The 14,721-nt window shown below is 41.1% G+C and overlaps 1 protein-coding gene across 2 annotated transcripts in view; it reads right to left on the bottom strand.

Moving 5' to 3' along the window:
- Positions 1-267: 267 nt before the first annotated feature.
- LOC106563431 (neuronal migration protein doublecortin) overlaps positions 268-14,721 on the bottom strand; it is a 124,443-nt gene continuing 109,989 nt past the window's right edge. For both annotated transcript variants that reach the window (XM_014129000.2, XM_014129001.2), the window contains 2 exons: positions 7,202-7,344; positions 268-2,689 (listed from right to left, as the gene is read on the bottom strand). In XM_014129000.2, the coding sequence (XP_013984475.2) occupies positions 2,633-2,689; positions 7,202-7,344 (200 nt within the window). In that variant the 3' untranslated portion in view covers positions 268-2,632. The remainder of the gene's footprint in view (positions 2,690-7,201; positions 7,345-14,721) is intronic.

Here is a 14,721-nt window from a genome sequence, read left to right as displayed (position 1 = left end):
TCTCTAGAATACAGCTAAGAGGAGCTAATGCTAATATTACACAGAAGAATCTACTGCAGCACAAGCTGCTTTGTTCACTAGCCTAATAACGGTCAAAAACAGCTAGAAGGACTGTCGTGATTTCAACATGATTTATGGATATGACTATGTGTGGATATTGATGTATGGTAGTAGTGTGAATAAAACAATGAGACAGAAGTGTAGAACTGTGTTGCTCAGTTAAGACTGAGCTAACAGCCATCACTGGAATACAGCCAGAGGGAGAGGTGGAATACAACTCTTTTAATTGCAAAAGGGAATTGATTAATACATAGAACGAAGCACTGAAACAAGCCACTGTGACATTGCAAAAAACACCATCAAAGACATTGTACATTTCCCAGTAACCCAAGTCATAAAGAGAATAATACATTTGCACCATGATAAAGTTATCCTGGCAGTCTACAAACAATGAGTTTACACTGCGCTGACCGCAGCGCTACAATTCAAGACATTTAAAAATGCTTTACAGTTGGTTAACAAAGAACAAGTCTTAGTTTTCCTCTTTATTCTTTTTTTTATCAAAAAAAAAGGCACCACTGGAGCTGAGAGGTGTTGACCTCCTGTCTTACATGGTGACTGCAGCTTCACACAAAACAACTGACACAATGTTAAGCTGAAGAAAATCTGGGGCAAAGACAAAAGATATCAAACAGCTGGTGAGATAAAGTAGAACTGAAATGTCCACATAAGAAAAACAAACTCTTAAGGTTTTATTTTACACAGTGTTGATTCCCAGACGGTGTAAAAGTGGACCTGCAGTTGGACTAGCTGTAGTGCTGACATCACAATGACATCACCCGGCAGAAGGAGGGTGGGAGGAGTCTAGTTGCTGCGCTGCTCACTTCGGTCCAATTTAGCTGATTATTTTTGCAGAGTCAGGTAGATCCAGAGAGAGGTGCACACTGGATCACCTGGCATACGTTATACATAGTCTGTCTACCTAATAGACTAGTATGTCACTATTCCTTGCGATGACTGCCACAGAAAAATGTCCCTGTATGCCTGCACCAATTCACTTTCCATTACACAATGTGTCCATCAGATTTAATTGGACATTCTCTCCAGGAACATGACATTATTATAACCATTCATGTGTTATTCTTCAAGAAAAGGAAAATCAGCTATTGTTTTAGACATATACGTATATTACTTTTAACATCATTTTATCAACAATAAAATTAGACTTTTTTTTTAGAACAAATCCAAAAATGCAATTTCCTCCTATCTAAAAACTTTGTATTCAATCATTAAGCACTAAGAAAAAAAGAAACAAGATTTAGCCATGCAAAATGTGAGAAGCTCTACTTATTGTTTTTCTATGCTGGTGAAAATCTATTTCCCCTATATGGACATGGTCTGGTCAGATTGGACTAATGGGAGGTCCAAGTAACATACAGACAGTACATGTAGCCTACACGTATGACTCTACTGGGGCATTACAGATTATCTACATTTCAGATTTCCACGTTGCTCGTTTATTCAAAACTTGCCTCATTATAGTACACCTGGCTTTATCACATGAACATTAAAGTCTCCTTAGAATCAGTTTGAAAAAGGAGTAAAGATAATCATGCTAAAATAGACTTAAAAATCCTAAACCCTTTTTTAATAAAAAAAGATGTGCTTGTTTGTTTTAAAAAAAGGGCCACATTTTCTGGCTTTGGTTGGTTGGTTGGCTTCTACACACTAAGAGGACTTCCCCCCCCCCCAGTACTCCTACTCTAACGGTTTCAGAGCTTCTTGGCTCCTGTGCCTTGCAGTTTTCTTCCCCTCATAGATAGATGAAAAACATGTTATGTTGATTCAACGTTTGGCAGACATTGTATTGACGTTCGATGGAAGCATGAATGTTAGGCATTAGCTGGGATGTAGCGATGGCTATACACAATATTTACAGCAGATGAAAAGGACATTCACCTCTCATAGCTAAAGAGCCTTCCCCTAAAAATGTTCATGACTTTAACACCTTGAACCATAGCACAGAAAGAGAGATGGATACAGAGGGACATTATTAAAACTTTGACTCAAGTCTGACGACTACATCCCTGGATAAATACTCCATTTGCTGCTTGGAATTGTTCACTTGAATTTGGAAAATGTGTTTGCACTATATCAGAATGCATGGTTTTCAAGTTAAAAAGACACTGTAGATATATTGTGGGAACTGCCTTTTTGAAATTGCTTGTAAATAAATGATGTGCTCTCCTTTGAAAGTATAACAATAAACATGTAATAGTGAACTTTCACACAATATAATGATTTGGTGAATTTGTTAGAGGCGGTAATTCGTACATCATTGTCGTATACGCCCAGCATATACATTCTTAACAACATAGGATATAAAAACATGATCTAGTCGTGAATTCTCAAGCAGCAAAAGGTGGAACAGCCGTGGTGGCCAAGGCCAGGTAGACAACGCGTGGCACCAGGGAGAGATCAAATGGAGAAGTCGTCCAGGAACACTAGAGGGCGCTGGCCGTTAGTGAAGGTGGAGAGCATCAGAGATACATCTGAGTGGTAGGTAGGCCTGGGTGAGACAGGCAGAGCAGCAGCAGCTGACTGACAGACAGAGACAGACAGGTAGGAGACTCTACATAGACTCGCCAAGAGAATCATCATCATCCAGAGATAGGGGCAGGTAGAGATCCTACAGGGAAAAACATGGAGGATCATTATCTGAATGAGCTGGGGCAGGGGGTTTCAAACTTGTCTTGCCCAGGGACCCCCGTCCAGGCAAACCGGCAGACCAGGTATATATTAACAAAAGAATAAATAAACACATCTTGTCTTATCATCAGATAAATGATAATGGCAAGTAGAAGTAATCAACATTTTATCAATTTATTTGGTAGACAGTTTCTTTATTATGACCTCCCCACAGTTCACTAGAAGAGAAAGTGGAGACTAACAGTCTATTAGCTAGAAAGGTGCAGGTATCTTGGCGCCATAGAGAACATTTGCTATAGTAAAGCACATTCTGCAATTCTACCCATTTTTCCATGGCGCTGAGAGACAATTTTGATGTTTTTAAAGCTAATTTCCTGCAATTCTATGCATTTTGCCATGGCTACTGCGGTGTTCCTCTGCGGAAACGTAATAAAATAATATATGGGCTTGTGCCCTGAAAGCCCAGATTTTGGAATTTTCGATTCTCCCTGACAAACCATGTTTCCATCTACAGTTTTTATTCGAGTCAAGTCATACCGTATGAAAAAAAATAACGAGAGTTGTGATGGAAACAGGAACGGTCGGTCCAATTTCATAACATGGGGGATCTTTTGTGACTAACTATTATTATACATGTTTTGCTTTAATATTGCAGACACAGTGCATTCAGAAAGTATTCAGACCCCTTGACTTTTTCCACATTTTGTTTCATTACAACCTTATTCTAAAATGGATGAAATAACCCTCCCCCTCACCAATCAACACACAATACCACAAAAACAGTTTTTTGCACCTTGGCAGCAATTACAGCCTCAAGTCTTCTTGGGTATTAACCTACAAGCTCGGCACACCTGTATTTGAGGAGTTTCTCCCATTCTTCTCTGCAGATCTTCTCAAGCTTTGTCAGGTTGGATAGGGAGCATCGCTGCACAGCTATTTTCAGGTCTCTCCAGAGATGTTCAATCGGGTTCAAGTCCGGGCACTGGCTGGGCCACTCAAGGACCTGTCCCAAAGCCACTCATGCATTGTCTTGGCTGTGTGCTTAAGGTTATTGTCCTGTTGGAAGGTGAACCTTTGCCCTAGTCTGAGGTCATGAGCACTCTGGAGCAGGGTTTCATCATCTGTACTTTTCTCCATTCATCTTTCCCTCAATCCTGACTTGTCTCCCGGTCCCTGCTGCTGAAAAACATCCCCACAGCATGCTGCTGTCAACACCATGCTTCACCATAGGGATTGTGCCAGGTTTCCTCCAGACGTGACGCTTGGATTCAGGCCAATGAGTTCAATCTTGGTTTCATCAGACCAGAGAATCTTGTTTCTCATGGTCTGAGAGTCTTTTGGTGCCTTTTGGCAAACTCCAAGCAGGCTGTCATGTGCCTTTTACAGAGGAGTGGCTTCAGTCTGGCCACTCTACCATAAAGGCCTGACTGGTGGAGTGCTGCAGAGATTGTTGTCCTTCTGGAAGGTTCTCCCATCTCCACAGAGGAACTCAAACTCTGTCAGAGTGACCATCGGATTCTTGGTCACCTCCCTGACCAATGCCCTTCTCCCCCAAGTTTGGCTGGGCAGCCAGTTCTTCCATTTAAGAATGATGGAGGCCACTATGTTCTTGCGGACCTTCAATGCTGCAGACATTCTTTTGGAACCCTTCCCAAGAGCTGTGCTGCGAAAGAATCCTGTCCAGGAGCTCTATGGACAATTCCTTCAACCTCATGGCTTGGTTTCTGCTCTGACATGCACTGTCAACTGTGGGACCTTATATAGACAGGTGTGTGCCTTTCCAAATCATGTCCAATCAATTGAATTTACCACAGGTGGACTTCAAGTTGTAGTATCATCTCAAGGATGATCAATGGAAACGGGATGCACCTGAGCTCAATTTCAAGTCTCATAACAAAGGGTCTGAATACTTATGTAAATAAGGCATTTCTGTTTTATATTTTAGATTCTTCAAAGTAGCCACCCTTTGCCTTGATGACAGCTTTGTACACTCTTAGCATTCTCTCAACCAGCTTCATGAGGAAAGTTTTTCCAACAGTTTTGAAGGAGTTCCCACATATGCTGAACACTTGTTGGCTGCTTTTCCTTCATTCTGTGGTCCAACTCATCACAAACCACCTCAATTGGATTGAGGTTGGGTGATTGTGGAGGCGAGGTCATCTGATGCAGCACTCCATCACTCTCCTTCTTGGTAAAATAGCCCTTACACAGCCTGGAGGTGTGTTGGGTCATTGTCCTGTTGAAAAACAAATGATAGTCCCACTAAGTGCGTCTCACAAAGACACTGCGGTTGGAACCAAGGATCTCAAATTTGGACTCATCAGACAAAAGGACAGATATCCACCAGTCTAAAATCAATTGCTCATGTTTCTGGGTTGAGAGAATGCCTAGAGTGTGCAAAGTTGTCATCAAGGCAAAGGGTGGCTACTTTGAAGAATCTCAAATATAAAATATATTTTGATTTGTTTAACACTTTTTTGGTTAATACATGGTTCCATATGTGTTATTTCATAGTTTTAATGTCTTCAGTATTATTCTACAATGTAGAAAATAGTAAAGATAAAGAAAAACCTTGGAAGGAGTAGGTGTGTCCAAACGTTTGACTGGTACTGTATGTATGAAATTTGTTTTGATTTAGAAGGGACCATTATCATGCACCTGTATCGAAACAGGGGCAGCGGGAAAAAAATACATGTCATCTATGCACTTAAATAGCAAATGGAGGATGCTTTTCCCAATGGTTTATTTTCATGCCAGCCAGGTAGGCTATACTCCTTGTCACGTCTACTCCCGCTCCTTCCCTCCGGCGTTCGACGTCGCCGGTTTACTAACCACCGGTCCTAGCATTCACCATTACACGCACCAGGCATTCATCATTAGGCACACCTGGACTCCATCACTTCACTGATTACCTCCCCTAAATATGTACTCCCTTAGTCAATACTGTCTGGGGAATGGAACCGTGTGTTTCATGTCTATACGCTACTCGTGTTTGTTATATTGTTCTCTGTTCCGTTTATTATTAAACTCACCAACTGCACGTGCTTCCGTACTCCCAGCGTCTACGTTACCCTCCGGTTGTAAATATAAGCAATGTGCTTAATATCAGGAAAGTTGAGAAATAAATATAGTAGGCCTAGCCTATAGAAAGCTGATGGGATCCTCCTCTTTTTATTAGAGGCCATGACTCTGTTTTCTCACTCAATTGCATAGCCTAAAGAAATGTTGTGCAACATGAGCTCATGGGCTCTCATGAAGTGTTTGATTAGATTTTCTATTACATTTGCATCGATGTCAGAGTGATTAGAGGGGCAATAGAGTGCTGAGTACTAAGCAGTTAGCAAGTTTGGTAGGCTACTAATGACCAGCAGCAGCATCAAAGCTTGGAGAAGCCTAATTATCGTGACTAAACGGTCATGTGGAATTTGACTGCATTCATGACTCGTGACCGCGGTAATATAGTCACCGCAACAGCCCTAGTCCTCCCACTACGACTCTGGAAACAATGCAGTTTATTAGGCTACAGATGAACTAACTTATGATAAACTTCACAGGGTGGGGAAAGTGCACAGTAATCTTAATTATCTTTTCCAATAAATATCGAGGGTCTGATTCTGGTGACATGATGATCGATGCTTGACTGCCGTTTGACAAATAAAAATATTCTCCATAATAATCTCATCATGTAGACAAGCATACCGGCATGGCACACCCTACCCACACTATTCAACGCAACAGTTTTTGTGACAAAACTATCGGTAGAGCTGAAAATGTATTTGGTACATGAAAACTTAAGCGATAAAGTACTTTGTGTGCACACACCACTGCTGGGAAGGTGTATATTTTCTTTATGCGGATTTTTAGAACATTCACATGAAAATCTGTCACCAATTAAGTGGAAACCTAGCTAGTGTCTAGCTTTAATTTGATTGTTAGTTCTCAAAGATGGTATTAATTATTCTTCGATCTGGTTTTGGTCGTTTAAGTTGACAGTTTTCCATCCTGAAAATGGCCGACTAAGACTAAGAATTTTCTATACAGAAAAAAACCTGTAATTGGCTCCAATGACTGTAATTTCCTCCATAATAAATGGGTAGTTCAAGATAGCCATTTATCTACTTCCCTAGTCGGATGAACAGAAACAGCTAGCATGCTAACTGTTCCTGTAGACTTCCAGTCATTACACTAACGCTAGATGGCATTGGCTTGTGAAACTACCTCTAACTTCCTTCATATGGGATGCAGATACATAAAATAAAAATGTTAAAAATCAAAAAAATGTGCGGACTCCCTGAGTACTTCATTGGACCCGTGGATCCTCGTTTGAAAACGTCTGAGCTAGGGGACAGATCCTGTTCAATGAGTTCTGAGCTGAGCTATGGGCTTGTAGGTGAAGTATGAGAGAGATGAAGAGAGAAGGCAGTATAAGGGAGAACAGGGAAAGAGAGAGGGGGAAGAGAGTGAGGGATAGGTAGTGGAGAGGATGGGGTACCTTCTGCTTGCGGTGGATGCCTGGGCTGTTGGGGGTGGAGGTGGGGGACTGCTTGCGGTGGATGCCTGGGCTGTTGGGGGTGGAGGTGGGGGACTGCTTGGAAATTGGGGTAGAGAGCTGGCTGCTGGAGCCCGTCCCGTTGGCTGTGAGAACCCAGACGGAGTGAGAAAGAAAAGGTGTACAGAGAGAGAATAAGAGAGAGACCAGTCAATTAGATTGTGTAAGACCTGTATGCCAGGAGTAATGTCTATCACAGCCAGAAGAGGTCTGGCCATTCCTCAGAGCCCGGTTCCTCTCTGGGTTTTTTCCTAGATTCCTGCCTTTCTAGGGTGTTTTTCCTAGCCACTATGCTTCTACATCTGCATTGCTTGCTCTGTGGAGCAAGCAATGCAAGCTGAGTATCTGTATAGGACTTTATGACAACTGCTGATGTAAAAAGGACTTTATACAATACATTTGATGTATTCATTGAGTGCTTGGCCCTCACTTGGCTGTGGACAGTCTCTTTCTGGGCGGCTGACTGACTGGGTCCCTGTTTGTTCCTCCCTGCCGGGGGACATTTGGCCATTACTCTACAGCCCTTTCAGGTTGCTAAGATACCCCTGGCCTAGACAGTGTTTACATCAGAGTGGTGTGATGTCGTAGTTTGTGGAGTAAGACTTTTTAAAAGAGCAAAACTGAATCCTGAAGGAAAGACTAAAACAGATGGCCACTCTCTCTTCCAGGCTGAACTGTAAACGGGTACAGTAGCACAAGAGCAGAGCTTTGCAGATGAAGCCAACTTCAATTCCATAAAGTTCATATCTTCATCCAGATCTAAAATGTCTATTTAACTAAAACCAGAACTAAAAAGCCAAGAATTAATGATATGAAAGCAATGAAGATATGGACTATTCTAGTCCATGCCTATTTCAGAAGATTGGCCTATGGGTGTAGGGTGCTGTAGGGCAGTATAATGGCAAGGAGATGACCTTTTCCTGTCACATACAGCCAACTTTTAGTCTGATTCCAGGCTTTAAATATAAATTGAATAAAAAAATAAGCGCAGGGTGTTACGGAGAGAAGCAGGGGTACACAGAAACATGCATCACAGAAAACCTGGATTTTATTTCAATTGAAGAAAAATAACAAAAATGTGCAACAAAACTAAACAAACAAACAAAACAAAAGCGTGAACAAAATAGTAAAACCCAAACCACCATTGGAGGAGGGAGTTAGTAGGGTTAATATTGGGAAGGTACATAAAAGGGAGCAAGCATGCTGGCAGTCAGGCTTAAGTTTACTACCACCATGATAAACATATAATCAATATACAATAAATATTTTCAGACCAAGCTAAAACAATGAAATACCAAACATAAAACAGTGTGATGATGTCCTTTAAAACCAAACTATTTTGATAATGTGTCTGACTGCAGTGTAACATTGGTGCCTCCGTGGAGGCTGTAAAAATCGTTTTCATTGAGACATTTGTCTCATGTTCTCCTGCTCGTGACGTGGCTGCATCAGATCAAATAAAACAGGCCAACACTGGTACCCTCTACCCCTGTCTCTACCCTATGTGTTCCCCCCACCCATCCTGATTCCATCACCCACCCGGGTGGCCACTCTACCCTCATCACAATAAAGAGGCTGTTTAACCTTGGACATTAGAAGGCTTAGTCACTTGGCTGTCCATCTGCTGCCTTTACAAGCCTGGGCCCCACCGGTACGCACTGAAATATTAAACCTAACACTTAATGGAGGTGCACACATTTACGTCAAATAGCCAACGTTTGATCAGTGAGTTCAGTCTGAGCAAGCACCTCACTGTGGAGTGACACATGACCAGGGAGCATGCGACACTAAACCAATCAGTCGGCGTGACACATGTCAGCTAGGAAAGCACCTTAATGGTGTGTGCTTCTCTTAGCCAATGTGTGCACATTACTGGATGAATTGGTGTGAGAATAAAGTGAATAATGGTGCCATCTTGTGCAATCAACCTTTCACCTGTCTAGTGAACCCTCTGACCAATATGATGAGTAAGTAGAACAGGTCTAGTAGTCATAACAGGTCTAGTAGGCATAACAGGTCTAGTAGGTATAACAGGTCCAGTAGGTATAACAGGTCTAGTAGGTATAACAGGTCTAGTAGGTATAACAGGTCTAGTAGTCATAACAGGTCTAGTAGTCATAACAGGTATAGTAGGTATAACAGGTCTAGTAGGTATAACAGGTCTAGTAGGTATAACAGGTCTAGTAGTCATAACAGGTCTAGTAGTCATAACAGGTCTAGTAGTCATAACAGGTCTAGTAGTCATAACAGGTCTAGTAGGTATAACAGGTCTAGTAGGTATAACAGGTCTAGTAGTCATAACAGGTCTAGTAGTCATAACAGGTCTAGTAGTCATAACAGGTCTAGTAGTCATAACAGGTCTAGTAGGTATAACAGGTCTAGTAGGTATAACAGGTCTAGTAGGTATAACAGTTCTAGTAGTCATAACAGGTCTAGTAGGTATAACAGGTCTAGTAGTCATAACAGGTCTAGTAGGTATAACAGGTCTAGTAGTCATAACAGGTCTAGTAGTCATAACAGGTCTAGTAGTCATAACAGGTCTAGTAGTCATAACAGGTTTAGTAGGTATAACAGGTCTAGTAGTCATAACAGGTCTAGTAGTCATAACAGGTCTAGTAGTCATAACAGGTCTAGTAGTCATAACAGGTCTAGTAGGTATAACAGGTCTAGTAGGTATAACAGGTCTAGTAGTCATAACAGGTTTAGTAGGTATAACAGGTCTAGTAGGTATAACGGTCTAGTAGGTATAACAGGTCTAGTAGTCATAACAGGTTTAGTAGGTATAACAGGTCTAGTAGGTGTAACAGGTCTAGTAGATATAACAGGTCTAGTAGATATAACAGGTCTAGTAGTCATAACAGGTCTAGTAGTTATAACAGGTCTAGTAGGTATAACAGGTCCAGTAGGTATAACAGGTCTAGTAGTCATAACAGCTGTAGTAGTCATCACAGGTCTAGTAGTCATAACAGGTCTAGTAGTCATAACAGGTCAAGTAGTCATAACAGGACCAGTAGGTATAACAGGTCTAGTAGGTATAACAGGTCTAGTAGTCATAACAGATCTAGTAGGCATAACAGGTCTAGTAGTCATAACAGGTCTAGTAGTCATCACAGGTCTAGTAGTCATAACAGGTCTAGTAGTCATAACAGGTCAAGTAGTCATAACAGGTCTAGTAGGTATAACAGGTCCAGCAGGTATAACGGGTCTAGTAGGTATAACGGGTCTAGTAGTCATAACAGGTCTAGTAGGTATAACAGGTCTAGTAGTCATAACAGGTCTAGTAGGTATAACAGGTCTAGTAGGCATAACAGGTCTAGTAGGTATAACGGGTCTAGTAGTCATAACAGGTCTAGTAGGTATAACAGGTCTAGTAGGTATAACAGGTCCAGTAGGTATAACAGGTCAAGTAGTCAAAACAGGTCAAGTAGTCAAAACAGGTCTAGTAGTCATAACAGGTCTAGTAGTCATAACAGGTCTAGTAGTCATAACAGGTCTAGTAGTCATAACAGGTCTAGTAGTCATAACAGGTCCAGTAGGTATAACAGGTCTAGTAGGTATAACAGGTCTAGTAGTCATAACAGGTTTAGTAGGTATAACAGGTCTAGTAGTCATAACAGGACCAGTAGGTATAACAGGTCTAGTAGGTGTAACAGGTCTAGTAGATATAACAGGTCTAGTAGATATAACAGGTCTAGTAGTCATAACAGGTCTAGTAGTCATAACAGGTCTAGTAGGTATAACAGGTTTAGTAGGTATAACAGGTCTAGTAGGTATAACAGGTCTAGTAGTCATAACAGGTCTAGTAGGTATAACAGGTCTAGTAGTCATAACAGCTGTAGTAGTCATCACAGGTCTAGTAGTCATAACAGGTCTAGTAGTCATAACAGGTCAAGTAGTCATAACAGGACCAGTAGGTATAACAGGTCTAGTAGGTATAACAGGTCTAGTAGTCATAACAGATCTAGTAGGTATAACAGGTCTAGTAGTCATAACAGGTCTAGTAGTCATCACAGGTCTAGTAGTCATAACAGGTCTAGTAGTCATAACAGGTCTAGTAGTCATAACAGGTCTAGTAGGTATAACAGGTCCAGCAGGTATAACGGGTCTAGTAGGTATAACGGGTCTAGTAGTCATAACAGGTCTAGTAGGTATAACAGGTCTAGTAGTCATAACAGGTCTAGTAGTCATAACAGGTCAAGTAGATATAACAGGTCTAGTAGGTATAACAGGTCTAGTAGGCATAACAGGTCTAGTAGGTATAACAGGTCCAGTAGGTATAACAGGTCAAGTAGTCAAAACAGGTCAAGTAGTCAAAACAGGTCTAGTAGTCATAACAGGTCTAGTAGTCATAACAGGTCTAGTAGTCATAACAGGTCTAGTAGTCATAACAGGTCTAGTAGTCATAACAGGTCCAGTAGGTATAACAGGTCTAGTAGGTATAACGGGTCTAGTAGTCATAACAGGTCTAGTAGGTATAACAGGTTGAGTAGTCATAACAGGTCTAGCAGGTATAACAGGTCTAGAAGTCATAACAGGTCTAGTAGTCATAACAGGTCTAGTAGGTATAACAGGTCTAGAAGTCATAACAGGTCTAGTAGTCATCACAGGTCTAGTAGTCATAACAGGTCTAGTAGTCATAACAGGTCTAGTAGTGTTAACAGGTCTAGTAGGTATAACAGGTCTAGTAGTCATAACAGGTCCAGTAGGTATAACAGGTCCAGTAGGTATAACAGGTATAGTAGGTATAACAGGTCTAGTAGGTATAACAGGTCTAGTAGGCATAACAGGTCCAGTAGGCATAACAGGTCTGTCTAGTAGGCATAACAGGTCTAGTAGGCATAACAGGTCTAGTAGGTATAACAGGTCTAGTAGCTATAACAGGTCTAGTAGTCATAACAGGGCTAGTAGGTATAACAGGTCTAGTAGTGAAAACAGGTCTAGTAGTCATAACAGGTCGAGTAGTCATAACAGGTCTAGTAGTATTAACAGGTCTAGTAGGCATAACAGGTCTAGTAGTCATAACAGGTCCAGTAGGTATAACAGGTATAGTAGGTATAACAGGTCTAGTAGGCATAACAGGTCTAGTAGGTATAACAGGTCTAGTAGTCATAACAGGTCTAGTAGTCATAACAGGTCTAGTAGGTATAACAGGTCTAGTAGGTATAACAGGTCCAGTAGGTATAACAGGTCTAGTAGGTATAACAGGTCCAGTAGGTATAACAGGTCCAGTAGTCAAAACAGGTCTAGTAGTCATAACAGGTCGGGTAGTCATAACAGGTCTAGTAGGTATAACAGGTCGAGTAGTCATAACAGGTCGAGTAGTCATAACAGGTCTAGTAGGTATAACAGGTCTAGTAGATATAACAGGTCTGGTAGTCATAACAGGTCTAGTAGTCATAACAGGTCTAGTAGTCATAACAGGTCTAGTAGGTATAACAGGTCTAGTAGTCATAACAGGTCCAGTAGGTATAACAGGTCTAGTAGTCATAACAGGTCTAGTAGTCATAACGGGTCTAGTAGGTATAACGGGTCTAGTAGTCATAACAGGTCCAGTAGGTATAACAGGTATAGTAGGTATAACAGGTCTAGTAGGCATAACAGGTCTAGTAGGTATAACAGGTCTAGTAGGTATAACAGGTCCAGTAGGCATAACAGGTCCAGTAGTCATAACAGGTCCAGTAGTCATAACAGGTCCAGTAGGTATAACAGGTCTAGTAGTGAAAACAGGTCTAGTAGTCATAACAGGTCGAGTAGTCATAACAGGTCTAGTAGTATTAACAGGTCTAGTAGTCATAACAGGTCTAGTAGTCATAACAGGTCTAGTAGGTATAACAGGTCTAGTAGATATAACAGGTCTAGTAGTCATAACAGGTCTAGTAGTCATAACAGGTCTAGTAGGTATAACAGGTCTAGTAGTCATAACAGGTCCAGTAGGTATAACAGGTATAGTAGGTATAACAGGTCCAGTAGGTATAACAGGTATAGTAGATATAACAGGTATAGTAGGCATAACAGGTCTAGTAGGTATAACAGGTCTAGTAGGTATAACAGGTCCAGTAGGCATAACAGGTCTAGTAGTCATAACAGGTCTAGTAGTCATAACAGGTCTAGTAGGTATAACAGGTCTAGTAGTGAAAACAGGTCTAGTAGTCATAACAGGTCGAGTAGTCATAACAGGTCTAGTAGTATTAACAGGTCTAGTAGTCATAACAGGTCTAGTAGTCATAACAGGTCTAGTAGGTATAACAGGTCTAGTAGATATAACAGGTCTAGTAGTCATAACAGGTCTAGTAGTCATAACAGGTCTAGTAGGTATAACAGGTCTAGTAGTCATAACAGGTCCAGTAGGTATTACAGGTATAGTAGGTATAACAGGTCTAGTAGGTATAACAGGTCCAGTAGGTATAACAGGTCTAGTAGGTATAACAGATCGAGTAGTCTTTACAGGTCTAGTAGGTATAACAGGTCTAGTAGATATAACAGGTCTAGTAGTCATAACAGATCGAGTAGTCTTTACAGGTCTAGTAGGTATAACAGGTCTAGTAGATATAACAGGTCTAGTAGTCATAACAGGTCTAGTAGTCATAACATGTCTAGTAGTCATAACAGGTCTAGTAGGTATAACAGGTCTAGTAGTCATAACAGGTCCAGTAGGTATAACAGGTCTAGTAGGTATAACAGGTCTAGTAGATATAACAGGTCTAGTAGTCATAACAGGTCTAGTAGTCATAACAGGTCAAGTAGGTATAACAGGTCTGGTAGGTATAACAGGTCTAGTAGTCATAACAGGTCTAGTAGTCATAACAGGTCAAGTAGGTATAACAGGTCTAGTAGGTATAACAGGTCTAGTAGGTATAAAAGGTCTAGTAGTCAAAACAGGTCTAGTAGTCGTAACAGGTGTAGCAGGTATAACAGGTGTAGCAGGTATAACAGGTCTAGTAGGTATAACAGGTCTAGTAGGTATAACAGGTCTAGTAGTCATAACAGGTCTAGTAGTCATAACCGCTCTAGTATTCATAACAGGTCTAGTAGTCATCACAGGTCTAGTAGTCATCACAGGTCTAGTAGTCATAACAGGTCTAGTAGTAATAACAGGTCCAGTAGGTATAACAGGACCAGCAGGTATAACAGGTTTAGTAGGTATAACAGGACCAGCAGGTATAACAGGTCTAGTAGTCATAACAGGTCAAGTAGGTATAACAGGTCTGGTAGGTATAACAGGTCTAGTAGTCATAACAGGTCTAGTAGTCATAACAGGTCAAGTAGGTATAACAGGTCTAGTAGGTATAACAGGTCTAGTAGATATAACAGGTCTAGTAGTCATAACAGGTTTAGTAGGTATAACAGGTCTAGTAGTCATAACAGTCTAGTAGGATAACAGGTCTAGTAGTCATAACAGGTCTAGTAGGTATAACAGGTCTAGTAGGTATAACAGGTCTAGTAGGCATAACAGGTCTAGTAGG

This window comes from Salmo salar, chromosome ssa11 (genome assembly GCF_905237065.1).
Source record: "Salmo salar chromosome ssa11, Ssal_v3.1, whole genome shotgun sequence".
Taxonomy (NCBI): Eukaryota; Metazoa; Chordata; class Actinopteri; order Salmoniformes; family Salmonidae; genus Salmo; species Salmo salar.
This window is presented reverse-complemented; position numbering and strand designations above follow the sequence as displayed.